At 19.7% G+C, this 24,153-nt stretch overlaps 3 protein-coding genes across 3 annotated transcripts; 1 reads left to right on the top strand and 2 right to left on the bottom strand. All coding sequences in view use genetic code 6, as the record gives it.

The window, feature by feature from the left end:
- Positions 1-2,676: 2,676 nt before the first annotated feature.
- Positions 2,677-3,294, top strand: TTHERM_000559858 (hypothetical protein; the record flags this gene model as incomplete). Its single annotated transcript, XM_012796127.1, has 1 exon — positions 2,677-3,294. One exon carries the CDS (start codon positions 2,677-2,679, stop codon positions 3,292-3,294), a length of 618 nt encoding a protein of 205 aa, XP_012651581.1.
- A 5,780-nt stretch (positions 3,295-9,074) lies between these two features.
- TTHERM_000559855 (hypothetical protein) lies at positions 9,075-12,848 on the bottom strand (the record flags this gene model as incomplete). Its single annotated transcript, XM_012796126.1, has 14 exons — positions 9,075-9,132; positions 9,334-9,534; positions 9,670-9,891; positions 9,942-10,163; positions 10,221-10,439; positions 10,525-10,743; positions 10,829-11,064; positions 11,179-11,262; positions 11,323-11,385; positions 11,526-11,666; positions 12,076-12,306; positions 12,363-12,515; positions 12,575-12,718; positions 12,786-12,848. The coding sequence occupies 14 exons, from the start codon at positions 12,846-12,848 to the stop codon at positions 9,075-9,077; spliced, it is 2,256 nt and encodes a 751-aa protein (XP_012651580.1).
- Positions 12,849-17,478: 4,630 nt separating this feature from the next.
- On the bottom strand, positions 17,479-19,067 carry TTHERM_000559852 (hypothetical protein; the record flags this gene model as incomplete). The annotated part of the gene is made up of 7 exons (XM_012796125.1): positions 17,479-17,503; positions 17,589-17,824; positions 17,878-18,021; positions 18,086-18,148; positions 18,289-18,429; positions 18,696-18,917; positions 18,975-19,067. The coding sequence occupies 7 exons, from the start codon at positions 19,065-19,067 to the stop codon at positions 17,479-17,481; spliced, it is 924 nt and encodes a 307-aa protein (XP_012651579.1).
- Between the last annotated feature and the right edge of the window lie 5,086 nt (positions 19,068-24,153).

The raw sequence follows: 24,153 nt of genomic DNA, 5'->3' as shown, positions 1-24,153 counted from the left end.
CTAACAAATTCAATTACATCTTAAATTTATGGCTTTAAATAGCTGCAATATATTTTTTAAACTGAGATACTGAAAGAATTTATCTTTTTAATTAAAAAGTTAGTTTAATCTTAATTTGTTTTCTTCAAAGAGCAACTCACACAATGAATTAATAAAAACCCAAAATGATTACATTATTTCATTTATCTTGATGCTAAGCTTTATCTTTAATGAACTGTAATCTAAATACTATATATCGCTGTATCAATATTATATCGTCATTTAATTAAGCCTTAATATTGTTAGAAAAATCACACATATATAAATGTTAACATAAAAAAATAAATACTCATATATAATTTTCAATATAGAGTTAGATTTGTATAAATAAATAATCTATTTTAATTTTAGAATGAGGTAAATTATTTATTGTTAATCAAAAAATGACAGCATACAAAACAAATCCATAGAAAAAAAATTTATGAAAAATAATAATTATTTTAATGCTTATTTAATAACAACAATAGAAATATCTTTTTAAATAAATAAAAACTATTTTTAATTTAAAGTAATAAAATATTATTATATTTTATAGTATTAATAGAATATTTAAAAATCATTTAATATCTAAACTTGTTTATATTCTTTTTATGAAAAAGAAATAAACTTTTTAAATTTTCAATTGAAATAGATAGTAGTTTAAATGATTGTATAAAATAAAGACTAAAACTGTAATCTTACTGACTAATTTAAAATATTAAATTTAATTTATTCACGCTTGTAAATTCAATATATTAAAAGTAAAATTTTTATGGTATAAAATAATTGATTGACCTTTAATGCATATTATTTTTCGAAACTATAAGAATGAATGGATTTATTTTCATAATTAAAATATACCTATAGTAATTAGATATGTCACTTTTATTTCACTCCTTTTAATTCTAGTTAAAAGTGTAATAAAATCAGCTTATAAATAAAACTAATAATATAAAATTATAAAATGAAAATTCTATCTCTTGAAATAATTGATTGACCTTTGATACATTTTATTTTTTTCAAAAATTAGAGACTGAAAATAATTATTTTTGTAATTAAAATATAAGTTAAATAATTTGATACTTCAATATCATTTCACTCGTTTTTATTACTAATTAAAGGTGTAATCAAAGTTTGTAAATATAAATAATTATATAATATTAAAAGGGAAAATAAGCTCTATAGTTAATTTGTTAATTTTAATCTGAATGATAACTTATTATTGTATTAATTATATATATAAATATTTTATCTAAATTATAAAAATTTAAAGAGTGATTAAGTACACATGAAATTTATACATAAAAATACTTATCAAGTAATTAAGTATTTTATATAATTACAATTTTTATTAGATTTCCAAATTAATTTTTTTATCATTATAGTTCAACATTTTGTTCTGTAATAAAATTTTTTTACAAATTTGCTAGATTTCTATCATCTTTTAAGTTAAATGCTCTAAATTTAATTAAAGAAGTTGTAAATCTTCTATAAAGTTAATTCTAAGGAACCAATTCAATACTAGTTGTTATAATATTTGCCAAACTTTCTTCTTATGTTTGTAAAGAATTTTTTCTCTACTTAATTAGTTAATATATTTATAAAAAGACTGAAATTAACAAATAAACGTTTAATCCTAGTAAAATCAGTTGAATCGTTACTAAAAAACTAACACTTACTTAATCTAGTTAGTCTGCATATGAATTAAAGTTTGGTTTTGAACTATAAATGCTCAAAATAAAATACTAAATGTATAATCCTAGCCATAAAGCTGAATCTAAAATAAAGTAACCATTGGTAAGTTTTGAATAGAATGGTTTTAAATATATTATCATAATTAGCTAGCTCAATGAGATAATTATTATTATTATATTGCATATCATCCAATTTTAACCTGCTTATAAAAAGCAAATAGGTATTAAAAATGACTCAAATATTTAGTAAATTATCATGAAGTTTCTTCTAATTTTGCATTTTAAAATAGTATCATTTTATAATTTAAAACTAGTTATTTCTTAGAAGTTTTATTATTTTGAATCAGGTATGGATTTATTAAGATAATTGTATTCTTAATTTAATAACAAAATAGTTATTAGAATAATAATTATCAAAAAAACTATCTATACTCCTACACTATTGAGTCCTATACTATTGAGTTCTGCTTTAAAAATGAATTATTTTATTTGTTGATTAATCCCAATCACAAAAATTGGAATAACGAGATAGAGATATTGAATAATATAGCTAGAAAATACTTTACTATAGAGTATTAGCAAAATTGATTAAACTTTCCTATTTTAAATTTTCTCTATCATTAAGTAAAATAGAATGAAAAAGAAACTACAAATTAAGAACAAAGCGAATGCTTATCCAGATGTTTCTAGAATATTATACGAAATACCAAATTTATAGTATGAATTATTTTAGTATTAATCTTAACTTGAAGTAGTAATAATAGAATATAAAAAATTTATATATCTAAAAGTTTAGTTGGGACACTAATCTATATATTTTAAATTTAATACTTAAAATTAAAAAATTATTTAATTTTATATTTTACCTGTAAAAACCTGTAAAGATGAATTTATTTGTTAAGGAAGAGTGCTATTGACTAATGTTAGGTAGCTTAGTTTAAAGCAAGCAAAACCGTTAATGAATATGCCAAAGCTAGAAGAAGAGAACAAGTTTTAAACAGAACTTAAAGCTGTTGTACTAGCTAATGAAACTGAAGATGCTGTCTAAGTTTTCTAAGTTATCTATTGTATAGCTTGCTAAGAAAAAATATTCGATTTATAATCTAAATTATTTTAATTAGATTATATGCACTCTCCATTCACAAATTTATAATTTTCAACACAATTACATATGTTATTAATAATTTTTTATCCTTTTTTATTACATTCAATGCATGAATTATCTAAAAATAAATACTTTTATGAAGGGCATGTTATACAATCTTTGGATGAAGGTCCATTACAAGATTAGCAAGTTTAATGGCAAGTTTCACATTTTTATCCACTAATAGACTATCCAGATTAGTTTTAGTCTATGCTTTTGTACAAATATTATTATTAAGGGCATGATAAGCAGTTACTAGATGATGGTCCATTACAAGTTAAGCAAGCTTTATCACAAGAAATACATTTTTATCCAGCAATATATAATCCTATTTAATTACAATCAACACATGAATTATCTGAAAATAAATATTTTTATGGAGGGCATGTTAAGCAATTTTATGATGTAGGTCCATAACAAGATTAGCAAGTCTAATGACAACTAATACATTTGTATTTGTCTAAATACTATTATGATTTGCATTTTAAACAATTAGAGTTAGAGGGTCCATCGCATTCTTAGCAATCGGGATGGCAAGTTTAGTAATATTGACTATAAATAAAAAAATATGGATTATTTTTGATCTGTTTTAAAGGTATTTTATTAATATAATTGTTAAGTTTCATAAAGTTACTTTTCTTAAAGAATAATATAATTGCCTTTTGGACATTATAAAAAATCTTTATTAGATAATCCAAAACAGGTTTATTTTGAATAATCACATGGGAGGCACTAACTAACTCTATTATAAATACAAATGTTAAAAATAGTAAATAATTTAAATAATTAAGAAATCTTAATATTCCTACTACGTATCTTAAAGTAGATAATTAAATGTTGAACAAGTCAGACAATTATGAGCTGAAGGTCCATTACAAGTTTTACAAGATTCATGGCATGGTTAACAACTATTTCCACTAAAATATTTTTAAAATTTAATAATTAAAAATATTTTTTAGTGTATAACTTGATTAATTAAATGTTAATAAATGCTTACTTAGAATTCATAAGTAAATAATAAAATGGTGGACACTTCAAACAGTTTGTAGGTGAAGGTCCATCACAAGTTAAGCATGTTTTATCACAAGGCAAACATTAATTACCACTATCAAAAAAAATTATATGAATTAATAATAAAAATATTGCTTATAACAAAATTATATTCATATTAAAAGGTGGAGGTTATAAAGTTGGTGATTTTTTTTAAAAAAAGTTGTCACTCTAAGTAAAAAATAAATAAAATTAGTGACTGAGACATATCAATTTTTTTCCTTCACCCCACTAAAAAAGTAATAAGCTTACGATTAGTAGTAGTTATCATTACATTAGAATACACACCATTTATTTTATTAAAAATAATTTGGGCTGCATTATGAGCAGTAGCCTGTAGCCTGATCACTATTTTGACATCCTAATATCATATCTTATTTTATTTGTAAGTTGGTAATTTCATTATTATTTGTATCGGAATTATGAAGATATAATATAAATCCAGCCTAGTATTTTTATTTAATTAAGTTAATTAATTTAAATGACAAATAATTTTACACTAGACCAGTTAAGTTAATAAGCAGGGATATCAATTGTAGAAAATATTACTTATATTTTATTTTTCTATATATCATATTGTAGCTCATAGCTCTTTTAGTGAGACAAAATAAAATTCTTATTTTATATTTTATTTTATTATATAATATTTTTCGAAAATTAATTTACCTAAAAATAGATGTTATGATTTTTACATACACCATTAGAACCATTCATTGAATCTCCAAAAGTGTCTATTTACTCTAAATTATCTGCTGAATAAAAAATTATCTAAGTAGTATATAAAGCAATTATTGATTTCTATATTTTTTTAATTAATAATTAAATAAATTATTTAAAATTAATAAATTTATTTTTTTTATAACAACATTTAAATAGTTTAAAAAACTTAAAATTTGTTATCTATCTAATCTAAATAATTTTACGCTCTTAAATTCAATCACATAAATCTTTTTATTTGCATCCGTAATTTAATCTATTTTCTTTATGAACTTTTATTCATAGGTATCTACAGATAACTTTAATATTGATCTCTAGTCATATTAATAGTAAATAGAGTATTTTTCCTAGTAAAAGAAGTATTTTTATTTTATTTTAAATATTAAAGAAATTACACTAACTATAAAGAGCCAGCCAAATTTTTAAAAGTATATTGGTTTGTTTAAAAACTAGGAAAAATCCATTTATTATTTAGCTTAGATGATATTTTTTGAAGTAAAAAGTTTATCAAAAGAAGACTCGCAAATAAGATATATAAAAGAATAGACTAGTGTGTTTGTTTCCTTTGCAAAGACCAAGTAATAAATATCATACTACCAATTTAAAAATTAAAAAAATATTAATTTTGTTTGTTCGTATTGTTACCATTTAATATTTTGAAAGAAAAAATAATTATAAAAATGAAAAGAAATAAAAGAAAGTATGAAATAAAATATAAAATATTACTGTCTTGAAAACTATAAAACCTAAATTGATAGAAGTAAATGGAAAAGAAGCATATTTTTTTTGAGTTAAAAAGCTTGGAGAATTTTGTTGCATTAATGAAAAATCGATGAGATAATAATCAGGTGCTCCATATTTAGTCAAGTATATAATATTCTTTTGCTTTATAATAATAAATTAAGTTTTAAATATAAAATTTAGAAAAATAAATATACTTCGGCAGTAAAGAAAAAGGATAATTTAGAACAATCATAAGAAAAGCTGTTTAGAGTATAGGTTGAAGATATCTATCTATTTATATCTAAAATACTGATCTTAAAAGTGTTAGAATTTTAATCATTATAAAATATTGCATTTTAATCCTATTTTTAGATGAAATAATATTAGTTTATTAACTTTAAAAATAATTAAAATCATTATTCTCATTTTATTATTTTGATTTAAAGATAACTATTTTCTAATTTTCTTGATATAAAAAAAGAAAGGGAATTTCAACTCAAACATGATTTTATTATATTTTTTAGTTATAGGTCTAAATAAATTACTTCGATGTATTTTGCGCAACCACTCAAAATAGGAAATTGATCTAAACAAAATGAAGTTTTCCAAAATACTATAATAAAAAAAGTGATAATTAAGATATTTAGCATTTACCTTTTACTTATTTTCTCTTCAAAATTTCAAAAAATTTAATATTTTTTAATTAGTTAATAAAATAGTAACTATCTCTATTTTGTGAGGTCAAAGATTATTCAGCTGTTCTTCGAAAAGCAAATCAAAATAGCTTTAAATAATTTTAGAATAGGGGAGGGGTTTCGGTTGATTTTGTTACAGCCAATACTTTTATTCAAACCTCTTAATTTTAAAAATTCAATCATAATGTAACAAAATCAACCGTTACCCCTCCTCTGTATATTAAAATAAAATAAAATTATAAATTGAAAAATATTTTAAAATCAAATTATATTTAACAAAAAAAATATTTCTCTATTTGAAAAATGATTATTTATTTATTTATTCAGAAGAAAATATTTAAGTTAAATTGAATATCCTTTGAAGTTATTTATTTCCATAAATCTTCTAAATTTTAATTGTGAGGTAAATTCGTAAAGAGTAAGATTTAATTTAAGCTTTACATTTTTTTTGGACACCAATTTTATAATTTTTGTCGACAAATAATATATAAATATGAATTGAGTATTTTAAACTTCTTAAGCTATAAAATTTAATAGATAACTAGTTTGTATTAAATATCAAATCTTTTTGAAGTTTTTTATTTAAAAGTAAATGATTTTCAACTTAGATTTACACTTGATGCAAAAGTCAATTAATTAATTCATAGAAATCAATATTTTTATTACTACCATATAAGATATTTAGAGATTTCAAATAATTCTTTGTATTTTTTTAAAAAATTAGTTAGTAATTTGGATGGATTTTATTTATCAAAATAAATTTGTATTAGTTTTTATGATTTCCCAAATTATTATTCTTATTTGTTTTTTTATCTTTCTCCTTAACTATGAAGTGAATTAGTTTCAAATAGATAATTATTAAAATTCACTTACTTATAAATCTCGTTAATTAAAAATTGCAGTCATTCATTATTGTTTTTTTATGTAAATGAATTAGAAGGTAAATAAATTAATATTTTTTTAGTTCCTACAAATCTTCAATCCTAATTACCATTTATAGAGGTAAAAGATAGTATAAAAAATAAGGCTTAAGAAATCAAAAAGGGTTTCATTTGACTATGAGGTATAAAATATGATACCTTAAAATTAGAGTCAAAAGATCTGCTGAATGATAGATATAATATATTTTAATTATTGTTTTGACTAAAATAAATGGATAAATACCAATTCATTGAATGTAAATATTTTTTTATTCTAAAGCGATTTCATAATATTTATGAGCTTTATATTTAATTAACATATATATATTTTTCTTTTAAATTTAGATTTACTTATATTTTGATATTATAAATAATCTAAATTTATCATATTTAATATATTTGAAATACAAAATAAATAAAAAATATAATTTATTTCTGAGCTCTTTTCCTATTTGAAAAAAAATAGCAAATTTTTGACTTTTAAATTTAGATTTACATATTTATATTTAAAGAATTATTAGCAAGCCTATATTAAATAATTCAATAAGAATAAAGCTAAATTAATTTAAAAACAAACTGAATATATTACACTAATTATAATTCTAATTGTATCTAAAATAAAAAATTAAAAAACAATTCAATTAATTGTTACAAATAAATAATTAAATAATTATTAGCTATCTAAATTTATTAAAATTAAATAATCTAATTTTAACATATAAATAAAGAAAATAGTAGAACTAATTTATAAAATAATACAAATTTTAAATAGTCTAGATGAAAGTTCAAGAATTTTTGATTTTTAAAACTATTTTAATCTATTTTAAATTTTGAATTAAACACATTAATTATATAAATTATAAATAATGCATAATATTTTTTTTTTAAATTTATATTGACTTTGCTAATAAATATAGGTATGTATATTAAAAGAATTAATTAGCTTAAGCCTCAACAAATTATTGTAGGTTTCATTTACTGTTTTTTAGAATGGAGATAATATAACTGAATAAATAGTTAATTAATCAATCAAATGTTGTTATTAATTTATTAATTTTAATTACCACTTTTAATCCATATATTTTTCAAAACCAAAAGATCAAATTTATTAGAATATTTTACTTCTAATTAACTAAAAGATTCTCTTACCATTCGGTTTAGATGTTACTTAGGGTAAACAAGGAATTTTTTTTATAAATCTAAAGGGTATTAAGGTTTTAAACATAAACGTTCTAACTCCTGTTACTGATTTACTTTACGTTTTTTCTTGAAATAATGATATAGCTTAGTTATTATTAACAGAAGAAAATAAACAGGTTATTCAATTAGTATTGTTAGAATTATTGTTATAAATATGTAGCTTATTATATCTATAGTACCTATGTATTCTATAATATCTGTTTTTTAGCAATATATTACCAGAAATAGGAAAAAAATATAAAAAAAGATCCATAATATATAGTTAACTATGAAGTATGCATTTGTTAATTTAGATTAGAAAGGCATAGAGTAAACAACAAGCACTAGTTAAATCATAGAAATTGTAATTGCTATTATGCTAGCAACGTAGTAATTTTAGCTCAATTGTATAAAACAGGTAGGTATAATAAGTATTTCAGTTATTAAATATACTAAAATAAAGTTTCTACTTAATTTAGAAGTTTTACGAGTATCGTTTTCAATTTATTATTTAGTTATCTCTTAAAAAATTTTATTGGAACTTTCAAAGGATTTTTTGTTGAGATAGAAATATGTCTATTAAAAAATTACTGCTGTAATCATGATTGATATTATTAAAATAGTAATTTAAACACCTAATTCAAAAGTAAATAAATCATTAATATAGAATTTCAATTGAGAATTAATTCCAATTATAAAAATTAAGACGCTAATCTCTGAGTATTAAACTATTAAAGAACAAATTATTATTTCATAAGTCTTTTTGCATATGTTTTAAATATTATTATGTTTGACTTTCTGAATTAATATATAAGAAAGAATCATGCTGGTGATAAGAATAATAAATAATATTATTCCTGATCCATTAGTTAATAAGATATAAGAAGTAAGATCTACAGATTGAAATCTGACAGAGAAATACTAAATTTAACTCTCATGAGTAACGCCTTAGAATAAATTTAAAAACTTCAATTTTTGAGATGGTATTTTTCCTAATAGTAAAAATAAAATGATTAAAGATACATTTTTATACTCAATTATTTATTTTACCTTTCAAGGATTGTAGTAAATTATAAATTTGCTAAGGTAAATTGGTATCAACCAATAATATAAAAACAAATTTTTAAACGTTTATTGAGTTTTGAACTATAGAAAAGCTAGATGAAGATATAATATTTTATACAAAATTTTACAATATTGAGCTATATTAAGCTACTTCAGATATTACATAAGTTAATTGATAGATTTATTCATTCTGTGAACCATAATTCAAATAAACTTATTGGCATGTCTATTCATACAAAGCAAATCCTGGATAGCAGGCAGAGCATATTTTATTGTTATTTTTATCACAAGTTTAACAATTTGAGTTGCACTAATCAGAACAAATTCCACTATTAATAAATATTTAAACAAAATATAAGTTAAATTAATTTATGATTTTTAAATTAAACTGTAATTTAATGAGTATGTCTAAATTAATGCAGTTAATATTTATATATTAAGGTATATTAAATGAATTTTAATACTTTTGCAGTATTTTTTTTACATCACAGACACATTTTGTAGAACTTTAGTCAATTATAAATGTTGCAGGACAAGAAGAGACACAAACTTATTAAGCTGATAAATAATAATTTTAAGCACATAATGTACAAACAGATTAGCTTGCGCATAATTTACAATTAGGTGGACATTATAGGCAAACATTATTTATATCAACATAGCCATCATTGCATGGACATTATGCACTGAAATAAAAAAAATATATGTTTATATAAAAAATTAAAAAAATTATTACTTTTATAAATTACTGTTCAGGCGGCAAATACATTTAGTATTTGTTATATCTGGAATAAAAGGTGGAGGGCAAGAAAGTACACAGGTTTCTTAAACTGTCAAATAATAATTTTAAACACAAGCTGAACAAAAAAGTTGATTATTGCATATTTTACAATTTGGTGGACATGGTTAACAAATATCATTTATATCAACATAGCCATCATTACAAGGACAAGATGAACTAAATAAATATTTAAGAAATATTTTTAAATTTACTATTAAATTTTAAATAAATTACTTTTGTAAAGTACTATTTAGACGACAGATACATTTTTTATTATTTTAATCTATAATAAAATTATTAGGACATGATTAAACACAATTACCATCTAGATTAAAATAACCAGTTTGACAAATTTAACAAATAGTTAAAGAAGTACAAGTAATACAATTTTAAGGGCAATTCAAGCAACTCCCATTAGAATCAAAATATGTTTTATTACAGGGACAACTTTGGCTATATGTTAATTTAAAATTTTTATTGTAAGTGATAAGAAAATAATTGAAAAAGTTAATTACAATGAAATAATAAAAATTAATACTTAATTAAAGAGCTATTAGGGCGACAAATACATTTTTTATTATTTTAATCTATAATAAAATTATTAGGACATGATTAAACACAATTACCATCTAGATTAAAATAACCAGTTTGACAAATTTAACAAATAGTTAAAGAAGTACAAGTAACACAATTTTAAGGGCAATTCAAGCAACTCCCATTAGAATCAAAATATGTTTTATTACAGGGACAACTTTGGCTATATGTTAATTTAAAATTTTTATTGTAAGTGATACGAAAATAATTGAAAAAGTTAATTACAATGAAATAATAAAAATTAATACTTAATTAAAGAGCTATTAGGGCGACAAATACATTTTTTATTAGTACTATCTAATACGAATTAGGTTGGACATTTATCAGCACATTAAAATTAGCTATCTAAATAATACGGAGACTAACAAATTGAGCAAGTTATCATTGATGCACAAGTTTAACAGTGAGGAACACAAAAATTATATGCTTAGTAAATGTTTATTAAATACTGATTATATCCTTGCATAGCCTGAAAAGTGACAGACTTAATTTTGATAAAAAAGATTGGCGTTTAAAAATTAGTAAAAGAAATGCATACATATGAGAAAGCATAATTAACAAAATGAGTGTAAGTTAATTAGTATGTTTATGAAAATACATAAGGATTTTAAGTCACTTCAACTTAATTATTTGAGGGTATATATGCTATGTTATACTAATATGAACCAATAAATATCATGTTCTAATTTTAATTTATTAAATTTTAATATTTATTTTGTGATAAGATTAAGTTTAATAATACCTGGTACTACAAAAAAGTTAGATAATCTATGAAAGGCAAGTTTACTCCTGTTGATTAAAGTTCCTATAAATTCTATACATTAAAGTATCTGAAGGCAAAACTTGAAAAATCATAAGCAAATATTATCGATATCTTTAAAAATATTTTCAAATGGAAAATTAAGAATAAAAATTTACTAAATATATTAGAATAAAACTATTTACTGTTGGAAAATCTATCACATCAGAAACGAGAAGGTTTTTGGGTGTATTATATAGTTTTACAGATGCAATATCTTTAAATATTGAATTGCTTATTTACACTTTAGTTAAGTAATCATCTATGAGGTATAAGTTCCATTTCATCTTAAAATAAAAATAATAAATTTTTAATTTTGGATGATAATAATAAAATATTTAAATAAATAGTGCTGAGAGTGATATTAATACTTGATTAAAGAGATAATTATATATTTATTTACAATTAATCTATTCAAATCAGGATTTTTAAATTGAAGAAAGGCTAAAAAATATAATAAGAGAAAATTTCTTTGGAATTTTTTTTTCCTTCTTAAAAAATATTTAATTAATTAATTAGGGAATTCAAATCATGCAAATGATATTTTTTTTGACCCTTTCATACAATTATTTGTTGGAGATAAAATTATTTTTTATTTAATAAAGTATTTATTTATGATTTTATAATCTGTGTACGATTGGGTTTTTCAATAAATAAAATGAGATAAATAAATAAATTATTAAAATTTTATCTTACATTTATTAACTAAATATCAAAAGTATTTGCAAATGAGAGCTTAATATTATTAATAGTTCCATTTGTAAACAATTAATCATCTAAAATAATATAACTTTTTTCATTTCTCATTCCCAATCCCAAAGATTTTGAAGTATAAGCTTTTGTAGTAGTAAATAACTCTTAAAATATTAAACTTTGCAGCAAAAATAAATTTGAAGAGTCAAAACACAAATAATAGAAACATGCTCCCTATTTAATAATAATAAAAAAATGTGCTTTCTTGGTTTTAATAGAATCTTAAGTACTATTTTATAAATCTAAATTGCATTGGTTGTGCATGGATGAGCAGCTGTTGGATAATATAATGTTTTTAAATATCCAGATTATCCAGAAGCCATTAAATTCAAGTCTATAGTCTGGTACGATATAATTTGGTAGTAAAATAGGTATATTATGTTCTTAATTAAAAAAATATTAAATAATTAAAAATAGATATCTTTTTGAGAAAAATTTATACATTGTCTATATAATATTTGGTTTCAATATCAATATTATTTAATCCATTTAGCAAATAAGTTGATACAATAACTCCTTAGTCATTAATAGTGCTGTATCTATAAGTAAAATCGCTATTGGCTTAGTAAATTAAAGACTTAGTTTCCTAATAAAAATGATAAATAAATAGATCAAAATACAATTTTAAAAATCAGATTTGTCAAATAATTTACTTCAATAAAGATAATATTATTCCTAATCTGTATTGGTAAAACATCTAAGCCTTTAGTTATCATAAGCAATTCAATTATAAATGTAATAAAAATAAAATTAATTTTCATATCTATTTCTTTTTTGGTTAATAAATAAATAAATTATATTATTCAAAATTGTCCAGAAAAAGAATCGTGTGTGAGTTTAATTTTTCTGTCTTCAAATATTCTAAATTATTATTTATTTTCTTGATCAAATAATTATAGCAATTATCCTTTCTTTGTTAAATTAATAAATTAGAACTTTTACTTTAAAATACTATTGATTTTGTTAAGATTTGTATTTTAATTTCTGTTAAAGTGTTTTTATTTAAAATAATTATTGTATATTCTATTTTTATCCCCCCAAAATTAAAAATATATAATAGAAATAATGTTGAAGGTATAATATTATTTCATAATTTAAAATTAATTTTTTATAAACGATTGATTAAAATGGAATATACGGTAGAATTGCTAAAAGAGCTTAAATTACATTTTTATGAAAAAATACGATTCAATAGAATAAACATATGTTAAATATTTTTAAAATAGTTTTGATACATCCATTTTTGTTCTGAAAAAGGAAAAGTGTAAGTTTTATTTGATTTTATGAGTTTTTATTCATTTTAGATTACAAATATTTAAAAAATCTAAAAGAATTTAATACCACTAAAGCAATAAATAAATTTATTAATCTTAAAATAATACGTGTAAAATAAAAATACTATCAAAGTATTATTGTACTGTACAGAAAAAGTGAAAACCTAGATAAATGATTTCAAATTATTTATCTAAAATTATTTTTTATGGTTTCAATTAGAAAAATATTTTTATTTGCTTAAAAATTTAACAGTAGATTTTTATTATATTAACTTTTTATTTACTTAGAAAATCAATAAATAAGTCAATCAATCAATAAAATAAAGACTTTAATTTGCTACTAATTATTTATTTATTTTTACAAATAATATATGATTGATAATAATTGTGTGATTTTGAGGATAAAAATTAGAAAATAAATTGATAATTCCACTTTATAATGAAATAAACAAATAAAATATTTTTAGTTTCATATTTTTCTATTTTAACAATAAGAAATATATATTTATATTAATTTTACTAAATACTCATAAATTTTTTTGAGAAAGGTTTTTTTCTTTTTAAAATTATTAATTAATTTATTCTAAAGATTGTTAATATGTATTTTCTCCATCCATATTTCATATATTGTAATTTAGTCTTTTGTAAAATTTATAAAGATCTTTACAAAAAAAAAAAGCAATATTCAAATAAATTTAAATTTTTTTAAATAAAATAAAAATCTAACATAGTTAACCTAATAAATTAAAAATACATTATGTATAATTTGATTCCTGCTCATAAATTCAATTAAATTTAAAATTCTATGGTTTTAAATAATAGCAAAAAAATTTCGAAACTAAGAGACTGAAAGGATTTATTTTTTTAATTAAAATATATCCACAAAATATTGACCTGAATATATATTTTTAAGACCACAAAATATTGACATGAAGATATATTTTTTATTTTAATCTTAATTTTTTTTCTTAAAAGAGCAATTTACTATGAGTAATAATACAAAATTAAAACAATATTTCATCTCTCTTGATAGTAAATTTTATTGTCAATGAACTGTAATCTAAATAATATATATCAATCACTCTTTAAAAATTATATCATCATATATTTAAGCCTTAATATTGTTAAGAATATTCAAGCAGATATAAATGTTTACATAAAAAAATAAATTACTCAAAAATAATTTTCAATATAGAATCAGATTTGTTTGTATAAATGAATAAAAAAATAACCTATTTTAATTTTAAAATGAGGTAAATTTTTTGTAAAGTAAAAAAAGATAGCATACAAAAAAAGCAAACAAACCAATTGAAAAAGCATTTATTAAATATAATAATTATTAACACATTATTTGGATATGTTGTTGGCTATTATACATTTTTGAGTAAATATCTTTAACTAAATACTATGAATTTAAATGATTATTTAGTAAATTTTTTAAAAATATTAAGTAATGTTCAAACAAGATCTTTATCATTTCGATTTCTTAAATCGCAAATAAATCAAGGAATAATCTTACAATCATAGCTTATTAAAAAAATCAATAAAATTAAATATTTTAAAAACTGTATTAATTTTTTATTCATTCATTATTATTTTAAATACGTTAAATACTTTGAATAAGTTGATACTTTAAAAAATTTTTAAATATTTTTCTCAACTAAAATTAAAAATCATACTTAGATTCTAAAAAATTCTATATGTTAACCTTAATTTTTTCCTCCATTATCTACAAAAGTTTTAGTTATTTCCTTATTTACAAATGTATTTAATTTATATATACTTTTGATAAAAATAAAAATTATTATTTAATTTTTCCAAATTATTCAAAGTATTTAACATTATATTAAAGAAATTCTTATTTTTATAAATTTATTTTGAGGTTTTTTTGTCATTATTAAGGTCCAATAATATATTTTAACTGTGGAAATTATTGTTTAAGCAATATACTAAGAGGATAAAGAGAGAATATTGATTTTATTAATTAATATAGGTATGTATATTAAAAGCATAAATTAGATTAAATCTGAGTTAATTATTGGAGGTTTTATGTACTGTTGTATAAAATTTTAATAGAAAACTACATAGAATAAATAAAAACATAAATGTATAAATAATTAATTAATCTCTCAAATTTGAAAATTAGTTTTATTTTTTTAATTACTACTTTTAATCCATATTTTTTTCAAAGCCAAAAGATCAAATTTATTGGAATATCTTACTTCTAATTCACTAAAAGATTCACTTACCATTCGATTTCTATTCTATGTAGGGTGAACAAGGAATTTATTTTATATATCTAAAGAATATTAAGGTGTTTGATATAATTCTAATTCCTGTTACTGATTTACTTTAGATTTTTACTTGAAATAATGATATAGTTTAGTTATTATTAACAGAAGAAAATAAACAGGTTATTCAATTAGTATTGTTAGAATAATTATTATAAATATGTAGCTAATTATATCTATAGTATCTCTATATTCTATGATATCCGTTTTTTAGCAATATATTGCCAAAGTTAGGAAAAAAATATAAAAAAAGATCCATAATATATAGTTAACTATGAAGTATGCATTTGTTAATTTAGATTAGAAAGGCATTGAGTATACAACAAGCACTAGTTAAATCATAGAAATTGTAATTGCTATTATGCTAGCAACTAAGTAATTTTAACTCAACTGTATAAAGCAAGTAGGTATAATAAGTATCTCAGTTATTAAATATACTAAAATAAAGTTTGTACTTAATTTAGAAGTTTTACGAGTATCATTTTCAATTTATTATTTAGTTATCTCTTAGAAAATTTTATTGGAACTTTCAAAGGATTTTATGTTGAGATAGAAATGTATTTATTTAAAAATTACTGCAGTAATCATGATTGATATTATTATAATAGTAATTTATACACCTATATCAAAAGTAAATAAACCATTAATATAGAATTTTAATTGAGAATTAATTCCAATTATAAAAATTAAGACGCTAATCTCTGAGTATTAAACTATTAAAGAGCAAATTATTATTTCATAAGTCTTTATGCATATGTTTTAAATATTTTTGTGTTTTACTTTTTTAATTGAAATAAACGAAAGAATCATGCTGATAATAAGAATAATAAATAATATTATTCCTGATCCATTAGTTAATAAAATATAAGAAGCAAGATCTACAGATTGAAATCTGACAGAGAAATATTAAATTTAACTCTCATGAACAGCACCTTAGAATAAATTTAAAAACTTCATTTTTTGAGATGGTATTTTTCCTAATATTAATATTAAATAATTAAAGATTCATTTTATGATTAATTTATTATTTTACCTTTCAAAGATTATAACAAATTATAAATTTGCTAAGGTAAATTGGTATCAACCAATAATATAAAAATAAATTTTTAAACGCTTATTGAGTTTTGAACTATTGAAAAACTTGAAGTAGATATAATATTTTATAAAATATTTTACAATATTGAACTATATTAAGTTAATTCGCGTATTAAATATGTTTGTTGATGAATTTATTCAATTTTATTAGAGGAGAAAATTTTTGAACCATAATTTAAATAAACTTATTGGCATTTTTATCCATACAAATCAAATTATGGATAGCAGGCTGAGCATATTTTGTTGTTATTTTTATCACAAGTTTAACAATTTGATTCGCATTATTCAGAGCAAATTCCACTATTTTATATTAATAAATATATAAATAAAACGTAAGTTAAATTAATTTATGATTTTTAAATTTAAATTAATTTTAATACTTTTCCAATATTTTATTTCCGTCGCAGACACATTTTGTAGAGCTTGAATCAATTATAAATGTTGCAGGACAAGAAGAGACACAATCTTTTTAAACTGATAAATAATAATTTTAAGCACATAATGTACAAACAGATTAACTTGCACATACTTTACAATTAGGTGGACATTACATACAAACATTATTTATATCAACATACCCAGAATTGCATGGACATTATGAACTGTTATTAAAAAAATATATAAATATTGTATTTTAACATAATTCGATAACCCAAAATTTTTTCATGAAAATGCAAGTATAAAAATCAATTATTGCAGGGGCAACTTTGGCTATTTGTTAATTTAAAATTTTTATTGTAAGTTGAAGCAAAGTTAATGAAAAAGTTTATTAAGATGAATATTTAAAAATTGATACTCGATTAAAGAGCTATTAGGACGACAAATGCATTTTTTATTAGTTTCGTCTAATATAAATTAGGTTGGACAATTATTAACACATTAAAATTAGCTATCTAAATAATATAGAGACTAACAAATTGAGCAAGTTATCATTGATGCACAAGTTTTACAGTGAGGAACACAAAAATTATATGCTTAGTAGATATTTATCAAATACTGATTAGGTCCTTGCATAGCCTAAAAAGTGAAAGACTTAATTTTAATAAAAAGATTAGCATTTAAAAATAGGATAATAAAATACATACATATGAAAAAGCATAATTAACAAGATGGGTGTAAGGTAATTTGTACGTTTATGAAAATACATAAGGATTTTAAGTCACTTCAACTTAATTATTTGAGAGTATATATGCTATGTTATACTAATATTAACCAATAAATATTATGTTCTAATTTTAATATATTAAATTTTAATATTTATTTTGTGATAAGATAAAGTTTAATAATTAATACCTGGTACTATAAAAAAGTTAGATAATTTATGAAAGGCAAGTTTACTCCTGTTGATTAAAGTTCCTATAAATTCTATACATTAAAGTATCTGAAGGCATTTCTTGAAAAATCATAAGCAAATATTATCGATATCTTTAAAAATATTTTCAAATGGAAAATTTAGAATAAAAATTTACTAAATATATTAGATTAAAACTATTTACTGTTGGAAAATCTATCACGTCAGAAATGAGAAGGCTTTTGGATAGATTATTTAGTTTTACAAATGCAATATCTTTAAATATTGAATTGCTTTTTTACACTTTAGTTAAGTAATCGTCTATGAGATATAGGTTCCATTTCATCTTAAAATAAAAATAAAAAAATTTTATTTTTGATAATTATAAAATTAAAGAGATAATTATATATATATATTTACAATTACTCTATTCAAATCTAATGATTTTTAAATTGAAGAAAGGAAAAAAATCTTAAAGGTATTTATTCATTAATTAGGAAATTATTTTTTATTTAATTAATTATTTATTTATGATTTTATAATCTGTGTACGATTGGGTTTTTCAATAAATAAAATGAGATAAATAAATAAATTATTAAAATTTTATCTTACATTTATTAACTAAATATCTAAAGTATATGCAAATGAGAGTCTAATTTTATTAATAGTTCCATTTGTAAACAATTAATCATCTAAAATAATATAGTTTTTTTCACTTCTCATCCAAGATTTTGAAGTATAAGCTTTTGTAGTAGTAAATAACTCTTAAAATGTGAAACTTTGCAGCAAAAATATATTTGAAGGGTCAAAACACAAATAATAGAAACATTCTCCCTATTTAATAATTATGAAAAAAATGTGCTTTTTTTGTTTTAAAAGAATTTTAAGTACTATTTTCTAAATCTAAACTGTATTGGTTGTGCATGGATGAGCAGCTGTTGGATATTTTAATGTTTTTAAATATTCAGATTATCCAGAAGTCATTAAATTCAAGTCAATAGTCTGGTATGATCTAATTTGGTAGTATAATAGGTATATTATGTTCTTAATTAAAAAAAATATTAAATAATTAAAAATAGATATCTTTTTGAGAAATATTAATACATTATCTATAAAATATTTGGTTTCAATATCAAAATTATTTAATCCATTTAACATATAAGTTGATACAATAATTCCTTAATCGTTAATTGTACTATATTTATAAGTAGAATCACTACTGGCTTTGTAAATTAAAGACTTAGTTTCCTAATAAAAATTATAAATAAATAGATCAAAATACAATTTTAAAAATCAGATTTGTCAAATAATTTACTTCAATAAAGATAATATTATTCTGAATCTGTATAGGTAATACATCTAAGCTTTTAGTTGTTATTAGCAATTTAATGATAAATGTAAAAAAAAGAAAATTAGTTTTCATATTTTTTTCTTTTTTTGCTAATGTAATTATCCAAAATTGTTCAAAAAAAAAATTGCACGTTGAGTTTTATTGTCTGTCTTCAGTTATTATAAATTATTGTTTATTTTCTTAATCAAATAATTATAACAATTATTTTTTTATTAGGCGAATTAATAAATTAGAACACTTTACAATAAAATACTCTAGATTTTGTTAAAATTTGTTTTCTAATAATGTGTTTTTATTTAAAATAATTATTGTATATTTTATTTATATCCCCCTATATTAAAAATATATAATAGAAATAATGAGGAATGCATTAATTTTGCCCAAAAATATTTATTCCTCGTACACGATTCGTACAATCTTATAGAGGAATTACGGTATGTTAAATAGTTTAAAATTATTTTGATACATCTGTTTTTGCTCTAAAAAAAAAAATGGAAAATTGTAAGTTTAATTAGATTTTTTGATTTTTTATTGATTTTAGATTACAAATAATTAAAAAATCTAAAGGAATTTAAGACCACTAAAACAATAAATTTATCAACCCTAATCTAATTTGTGTAATATAAAAATCTTGTCAAACTATCGATTTAATATCAGTAGAAAATGACAAAACATAGATTAAAGATTTCAAATTTTTATCTAAAGTTATTTATTATGATTTAAAGAAACTAGAAATGTATTTATTTTTCCTTAAAAAGTTTAAAAATAGGTGATATATATTATTATCATTCTTTAATTACATTAAAAATAAATTAATAAACCAATCAATGAATGAATTAAAACTTAAATTTGCTATTAATTATTTATCTTACAAATATAATTGATATTTTTTTTTATGGATACAAAATTTTGAAATAGGTTTATTACTTTATAATAAAATAAATATATAAATTAAATATATTTTGTTATTTATTTTACTATTTTAAACAATAAAAATATTAATTTCTAAACTAACTAAATATCTATAAGATTTTTTGAAAGAGGTTTTTCTTTTTAATATTAATTCTAACAATTATTCTTATGTATTTTCTCCATATTTCATATATCATAATTTATTCTTTTATAAAAGTAATAAAACACTTTTCAAATAAATAAATAATATCCAATTTCTTTTAATTTTACTATATAATTTAAATATTTGATGTAAAATAACTATCTAATTAAAATACATTATATATAATTTGATTCAAGCATGCTCATAAATTTAATTAAATCTAAAATTCTATTGTTTTAAATATTGCAATTTTTTTCTTAATAAAGAGAGTTAAATGATTGATTATCTTTTTAGTTAAAATATATCCACAAAATATTAACCTGAATATATATTTTTCATTTTTATCTTAATTTGTTTTCTTCAAAGAGTAATTTTTCACAACAAATAATAATCCAAAAGTATTACAATATTTAATTTCAATTGATAGAAAATTTTATTGTTTGCGAACTGATTTCATATGTCACTATATCAAATATATATCATCATATATTTAAGCATTAATTTTTTGATTACAATCACTCATTAAAAAAATAAATTACTCAAAAATAATTTTAAATTTAGAATCAGATTTGTATAAATAAATAACATATTTTAATTACCAATGAGGTAAATTTTTAATAAATTAAAAATCGATATCATACAACAAGCCAATAGAAATAACATTTATTAAAAAAAATAACTATTTAAAAAGATGCTAATTTTATAACAAAAATAGAAATATTTTTTTAATGAAATTATACAATTTTATAATAAAATTATTTTAGAAAAAATAACATGTTTCTAAATTTTACAGTATTAATAGATTATTTAAAAATCATTTAATACCTAAACTTATTTTTATTCGCTTTAATACATAATTTGGATTTATCATTGGTTTTTTACACTTTTGAATAAAAATCTTTAATTAAATATTATAAATTTAAATGAATAATGCTCAAATAATATCTCTATCAGTTTTATTTATTATTTTGAACTAAAATAAATGAATGAATAAATCTTAAAATCATATTTTATTTTAAAAACTCTATTAATTAATTTTTTAATTCTTTCATTATTATTTAAATAACAGAAAATCATATAATTAATATTTTAATAATATCACTAAATTATTAGAACAGTTATGGAAAATAGACACTAATAAAATCTTACTGATTTGCAAATTATTTAAACTCTACTTTCAAGCTAAATAAATTTATTAAAAAAATAAAACATTTTATTAATAAAATACAATTATAAAGTATATATAATAGAATAGGTTTAACCTTTCAATAAAAAGAGATAGACATCAAAATCGAATTAAGTATTTTATTTATTAATTGCTTTATATTCTTTATTATTTTTAATTTTGCTTCATTTCATAGTTAAAATCTAGCTTTTTTTTTTTTTTGAAATATCTTATGAATGAATGCTTTGCTCGTTTAAAATGTATTTATATGTTAGTAAATTTAATATTATTGTTTTTAAATAATTTAAATTTATTTGCATCTAATTTTATTTTTTAGTAGTTTAAATTGCAATCAATATTTTAGCAATATTGATTAAGTCAGAAATAATTTTTAAAAATAATTGTAACAAAGTTAACTAATATATAAAATTTAATATGTTAAATTCTAAATTATTGAAATATCTTTTTGGAGATATGATTGCTCTAATATTATGTTATCCTAATATGGATATTTTATTTTTGTTTTATAAGAAATTAGCTTAACAGAATATCTTTATTTTAAGATAAATATGAATAAGAAAACCTAAAATTATAATTATTAACTCCTAAAATTATTTTTAAATCTAGAAATTTATCATAATTAGCTTTCAAATACATTAGAGAATAAACAGATTTCAGCACAGAAAGAATTATCTAATAAATTTTAATGATATATGTGATCCCTGATAATAAGATATTTCAATCAATCAATAAAATTACATAATATTAATCAAAAACAATAATGTAGCTTTGAGTTTTCTAATAAGTATTTTTTTAAATTGGATTTTCTATTGACTTAAATTTTTAAAATTAAAAAACTTTTCTTTATTGGAAAATTCAAAAGAATTATTTCTTTTTTATAGTTATTGAAGTGAATTTTATATTAAGGTGTAGAAAAAGAAAAAAAACTTTTTTAATTTTCAACTTAAATAGAGAGTAGATAGATGGTAGTTTGAATGGTTGTATAAAATAAAAACCAATACAGTGTAATCTTACAAACTAATTTACTAATATTAAATTTAATTTATTCATGTTTGTAAATTCAACATATCAAAAAGCAAAAATTCTATGCCATAAAATAATTGATTGATGTTTAATGCATATTAATTTTTTTTAATTTAAGAGAATGAATGGATTTATTTTAATTAAAATATTCCTTAATTTGATACTTCACTATTATTTCACTTGTTTTAATTCTTACTCGAAGTGTAATCAAATCATCTTAAATATAAAATTATAAAAGTAAAAATTCTATGGCTTAAAATAATTGATTGACCTTTAATACATATAATTTATTTAAAACTAATATAATGAAAGGACTTATTTTTTTAATTAGAATATACCTTCAATAATATGATACTTCAATATTTGTACACTCGTTTTTATACTAATTAAAGATGTGATCAAAGTTTGTAAATATAAATAATTATATAATGCAACTGAGCGTCATAGTTAGTTAATTATAATATGAATGATAACTTATTATTGTATCACTTATATATTTATATTTTATCTAAATAATAAAAATTTTAAGATTAATTAAGTAGAAATTTTGGAAATAATTTTACTCACTAAATCTCATATAAAAAATTACTAAATTTATACATACAAATACTGATTAAGTAATTAAGTTTTAAATAATATAATAATTTTCTTAGATATATAAATTGATTTTTTATCATTTTAATTCAAAATTTTGGTCTGTAATAAAAAATTTTTACAACTTTGCTAAATTTCTTTAATCTTTTAAGTTAAATACTCTAAATTTAACTAATGAAGTAGAAAATCTTCTATAAAACAAATTCTAAGGAATGAATTCAATATTACTTATTATTCTATTTTGCAAGCTTTCTTCTTATTTTTGCTAATAATTTTTTCTCTACTTAATAACTTAATATACCTATAAAAAGACTGAAATTAGCAAATAAATAGTTAATCCCACTAAAATCACTTAAACGGTTATTAAAAAACTAACACTCACCTAATCTAAATAGTCTACATATGAAATAAAGTCTGGTTTTGAACTATAAATGTTCAAAATAAAGAACTAAATGTATAATCCTAGCCATAAAGCTGAATCTAAAATAAAGTAACCATTGGTAAGTTTTGAATAGAATGGTTTTAAATAAATTATGATAATTAGCTAGCTAAATTAGATAATTATTATTATTATATTGCATATCATCCAATTTTAGCTTGCTTATAAAAAGCATATAGGTATTAAAAATGACTCAAATGTTTAGTAAATGATCATGTAGTTTCTTCTAATTTTGCATTCAAAAATGACATCATTTTATAATTTAAAACTAGTTATTTCAAAGAAGTTTTTTTATTTTGAAACAGGTATGGCTCTATTAAGATAAATGTATTGTTAATGTAATAACAAAATAGTTATTAGAGTAATAATAATTAAAAAAACTATCTATACTCCTACACTATTGAGTCCTATATTATCGAGTTC

This window comes from Tetrahymena thermophila (assembly GCF_000189635.1).
Source record: "Tetrahymena thermophila SB210 genomic scaffold scf_8254763, whole genome shotgun sequence".
NCBI classification, from domain to species: Eukaryota; Ciliophora; class Oligohymenophorea; order Hymenostomatida; family Tetrahymenidae; genus Tetrahymena; species Tetrahymena thermophila.
Note: the sequence above shows the minus strand (reverse complement) of the source record. Positions and strands in the feature narration are given on the sequence as shown.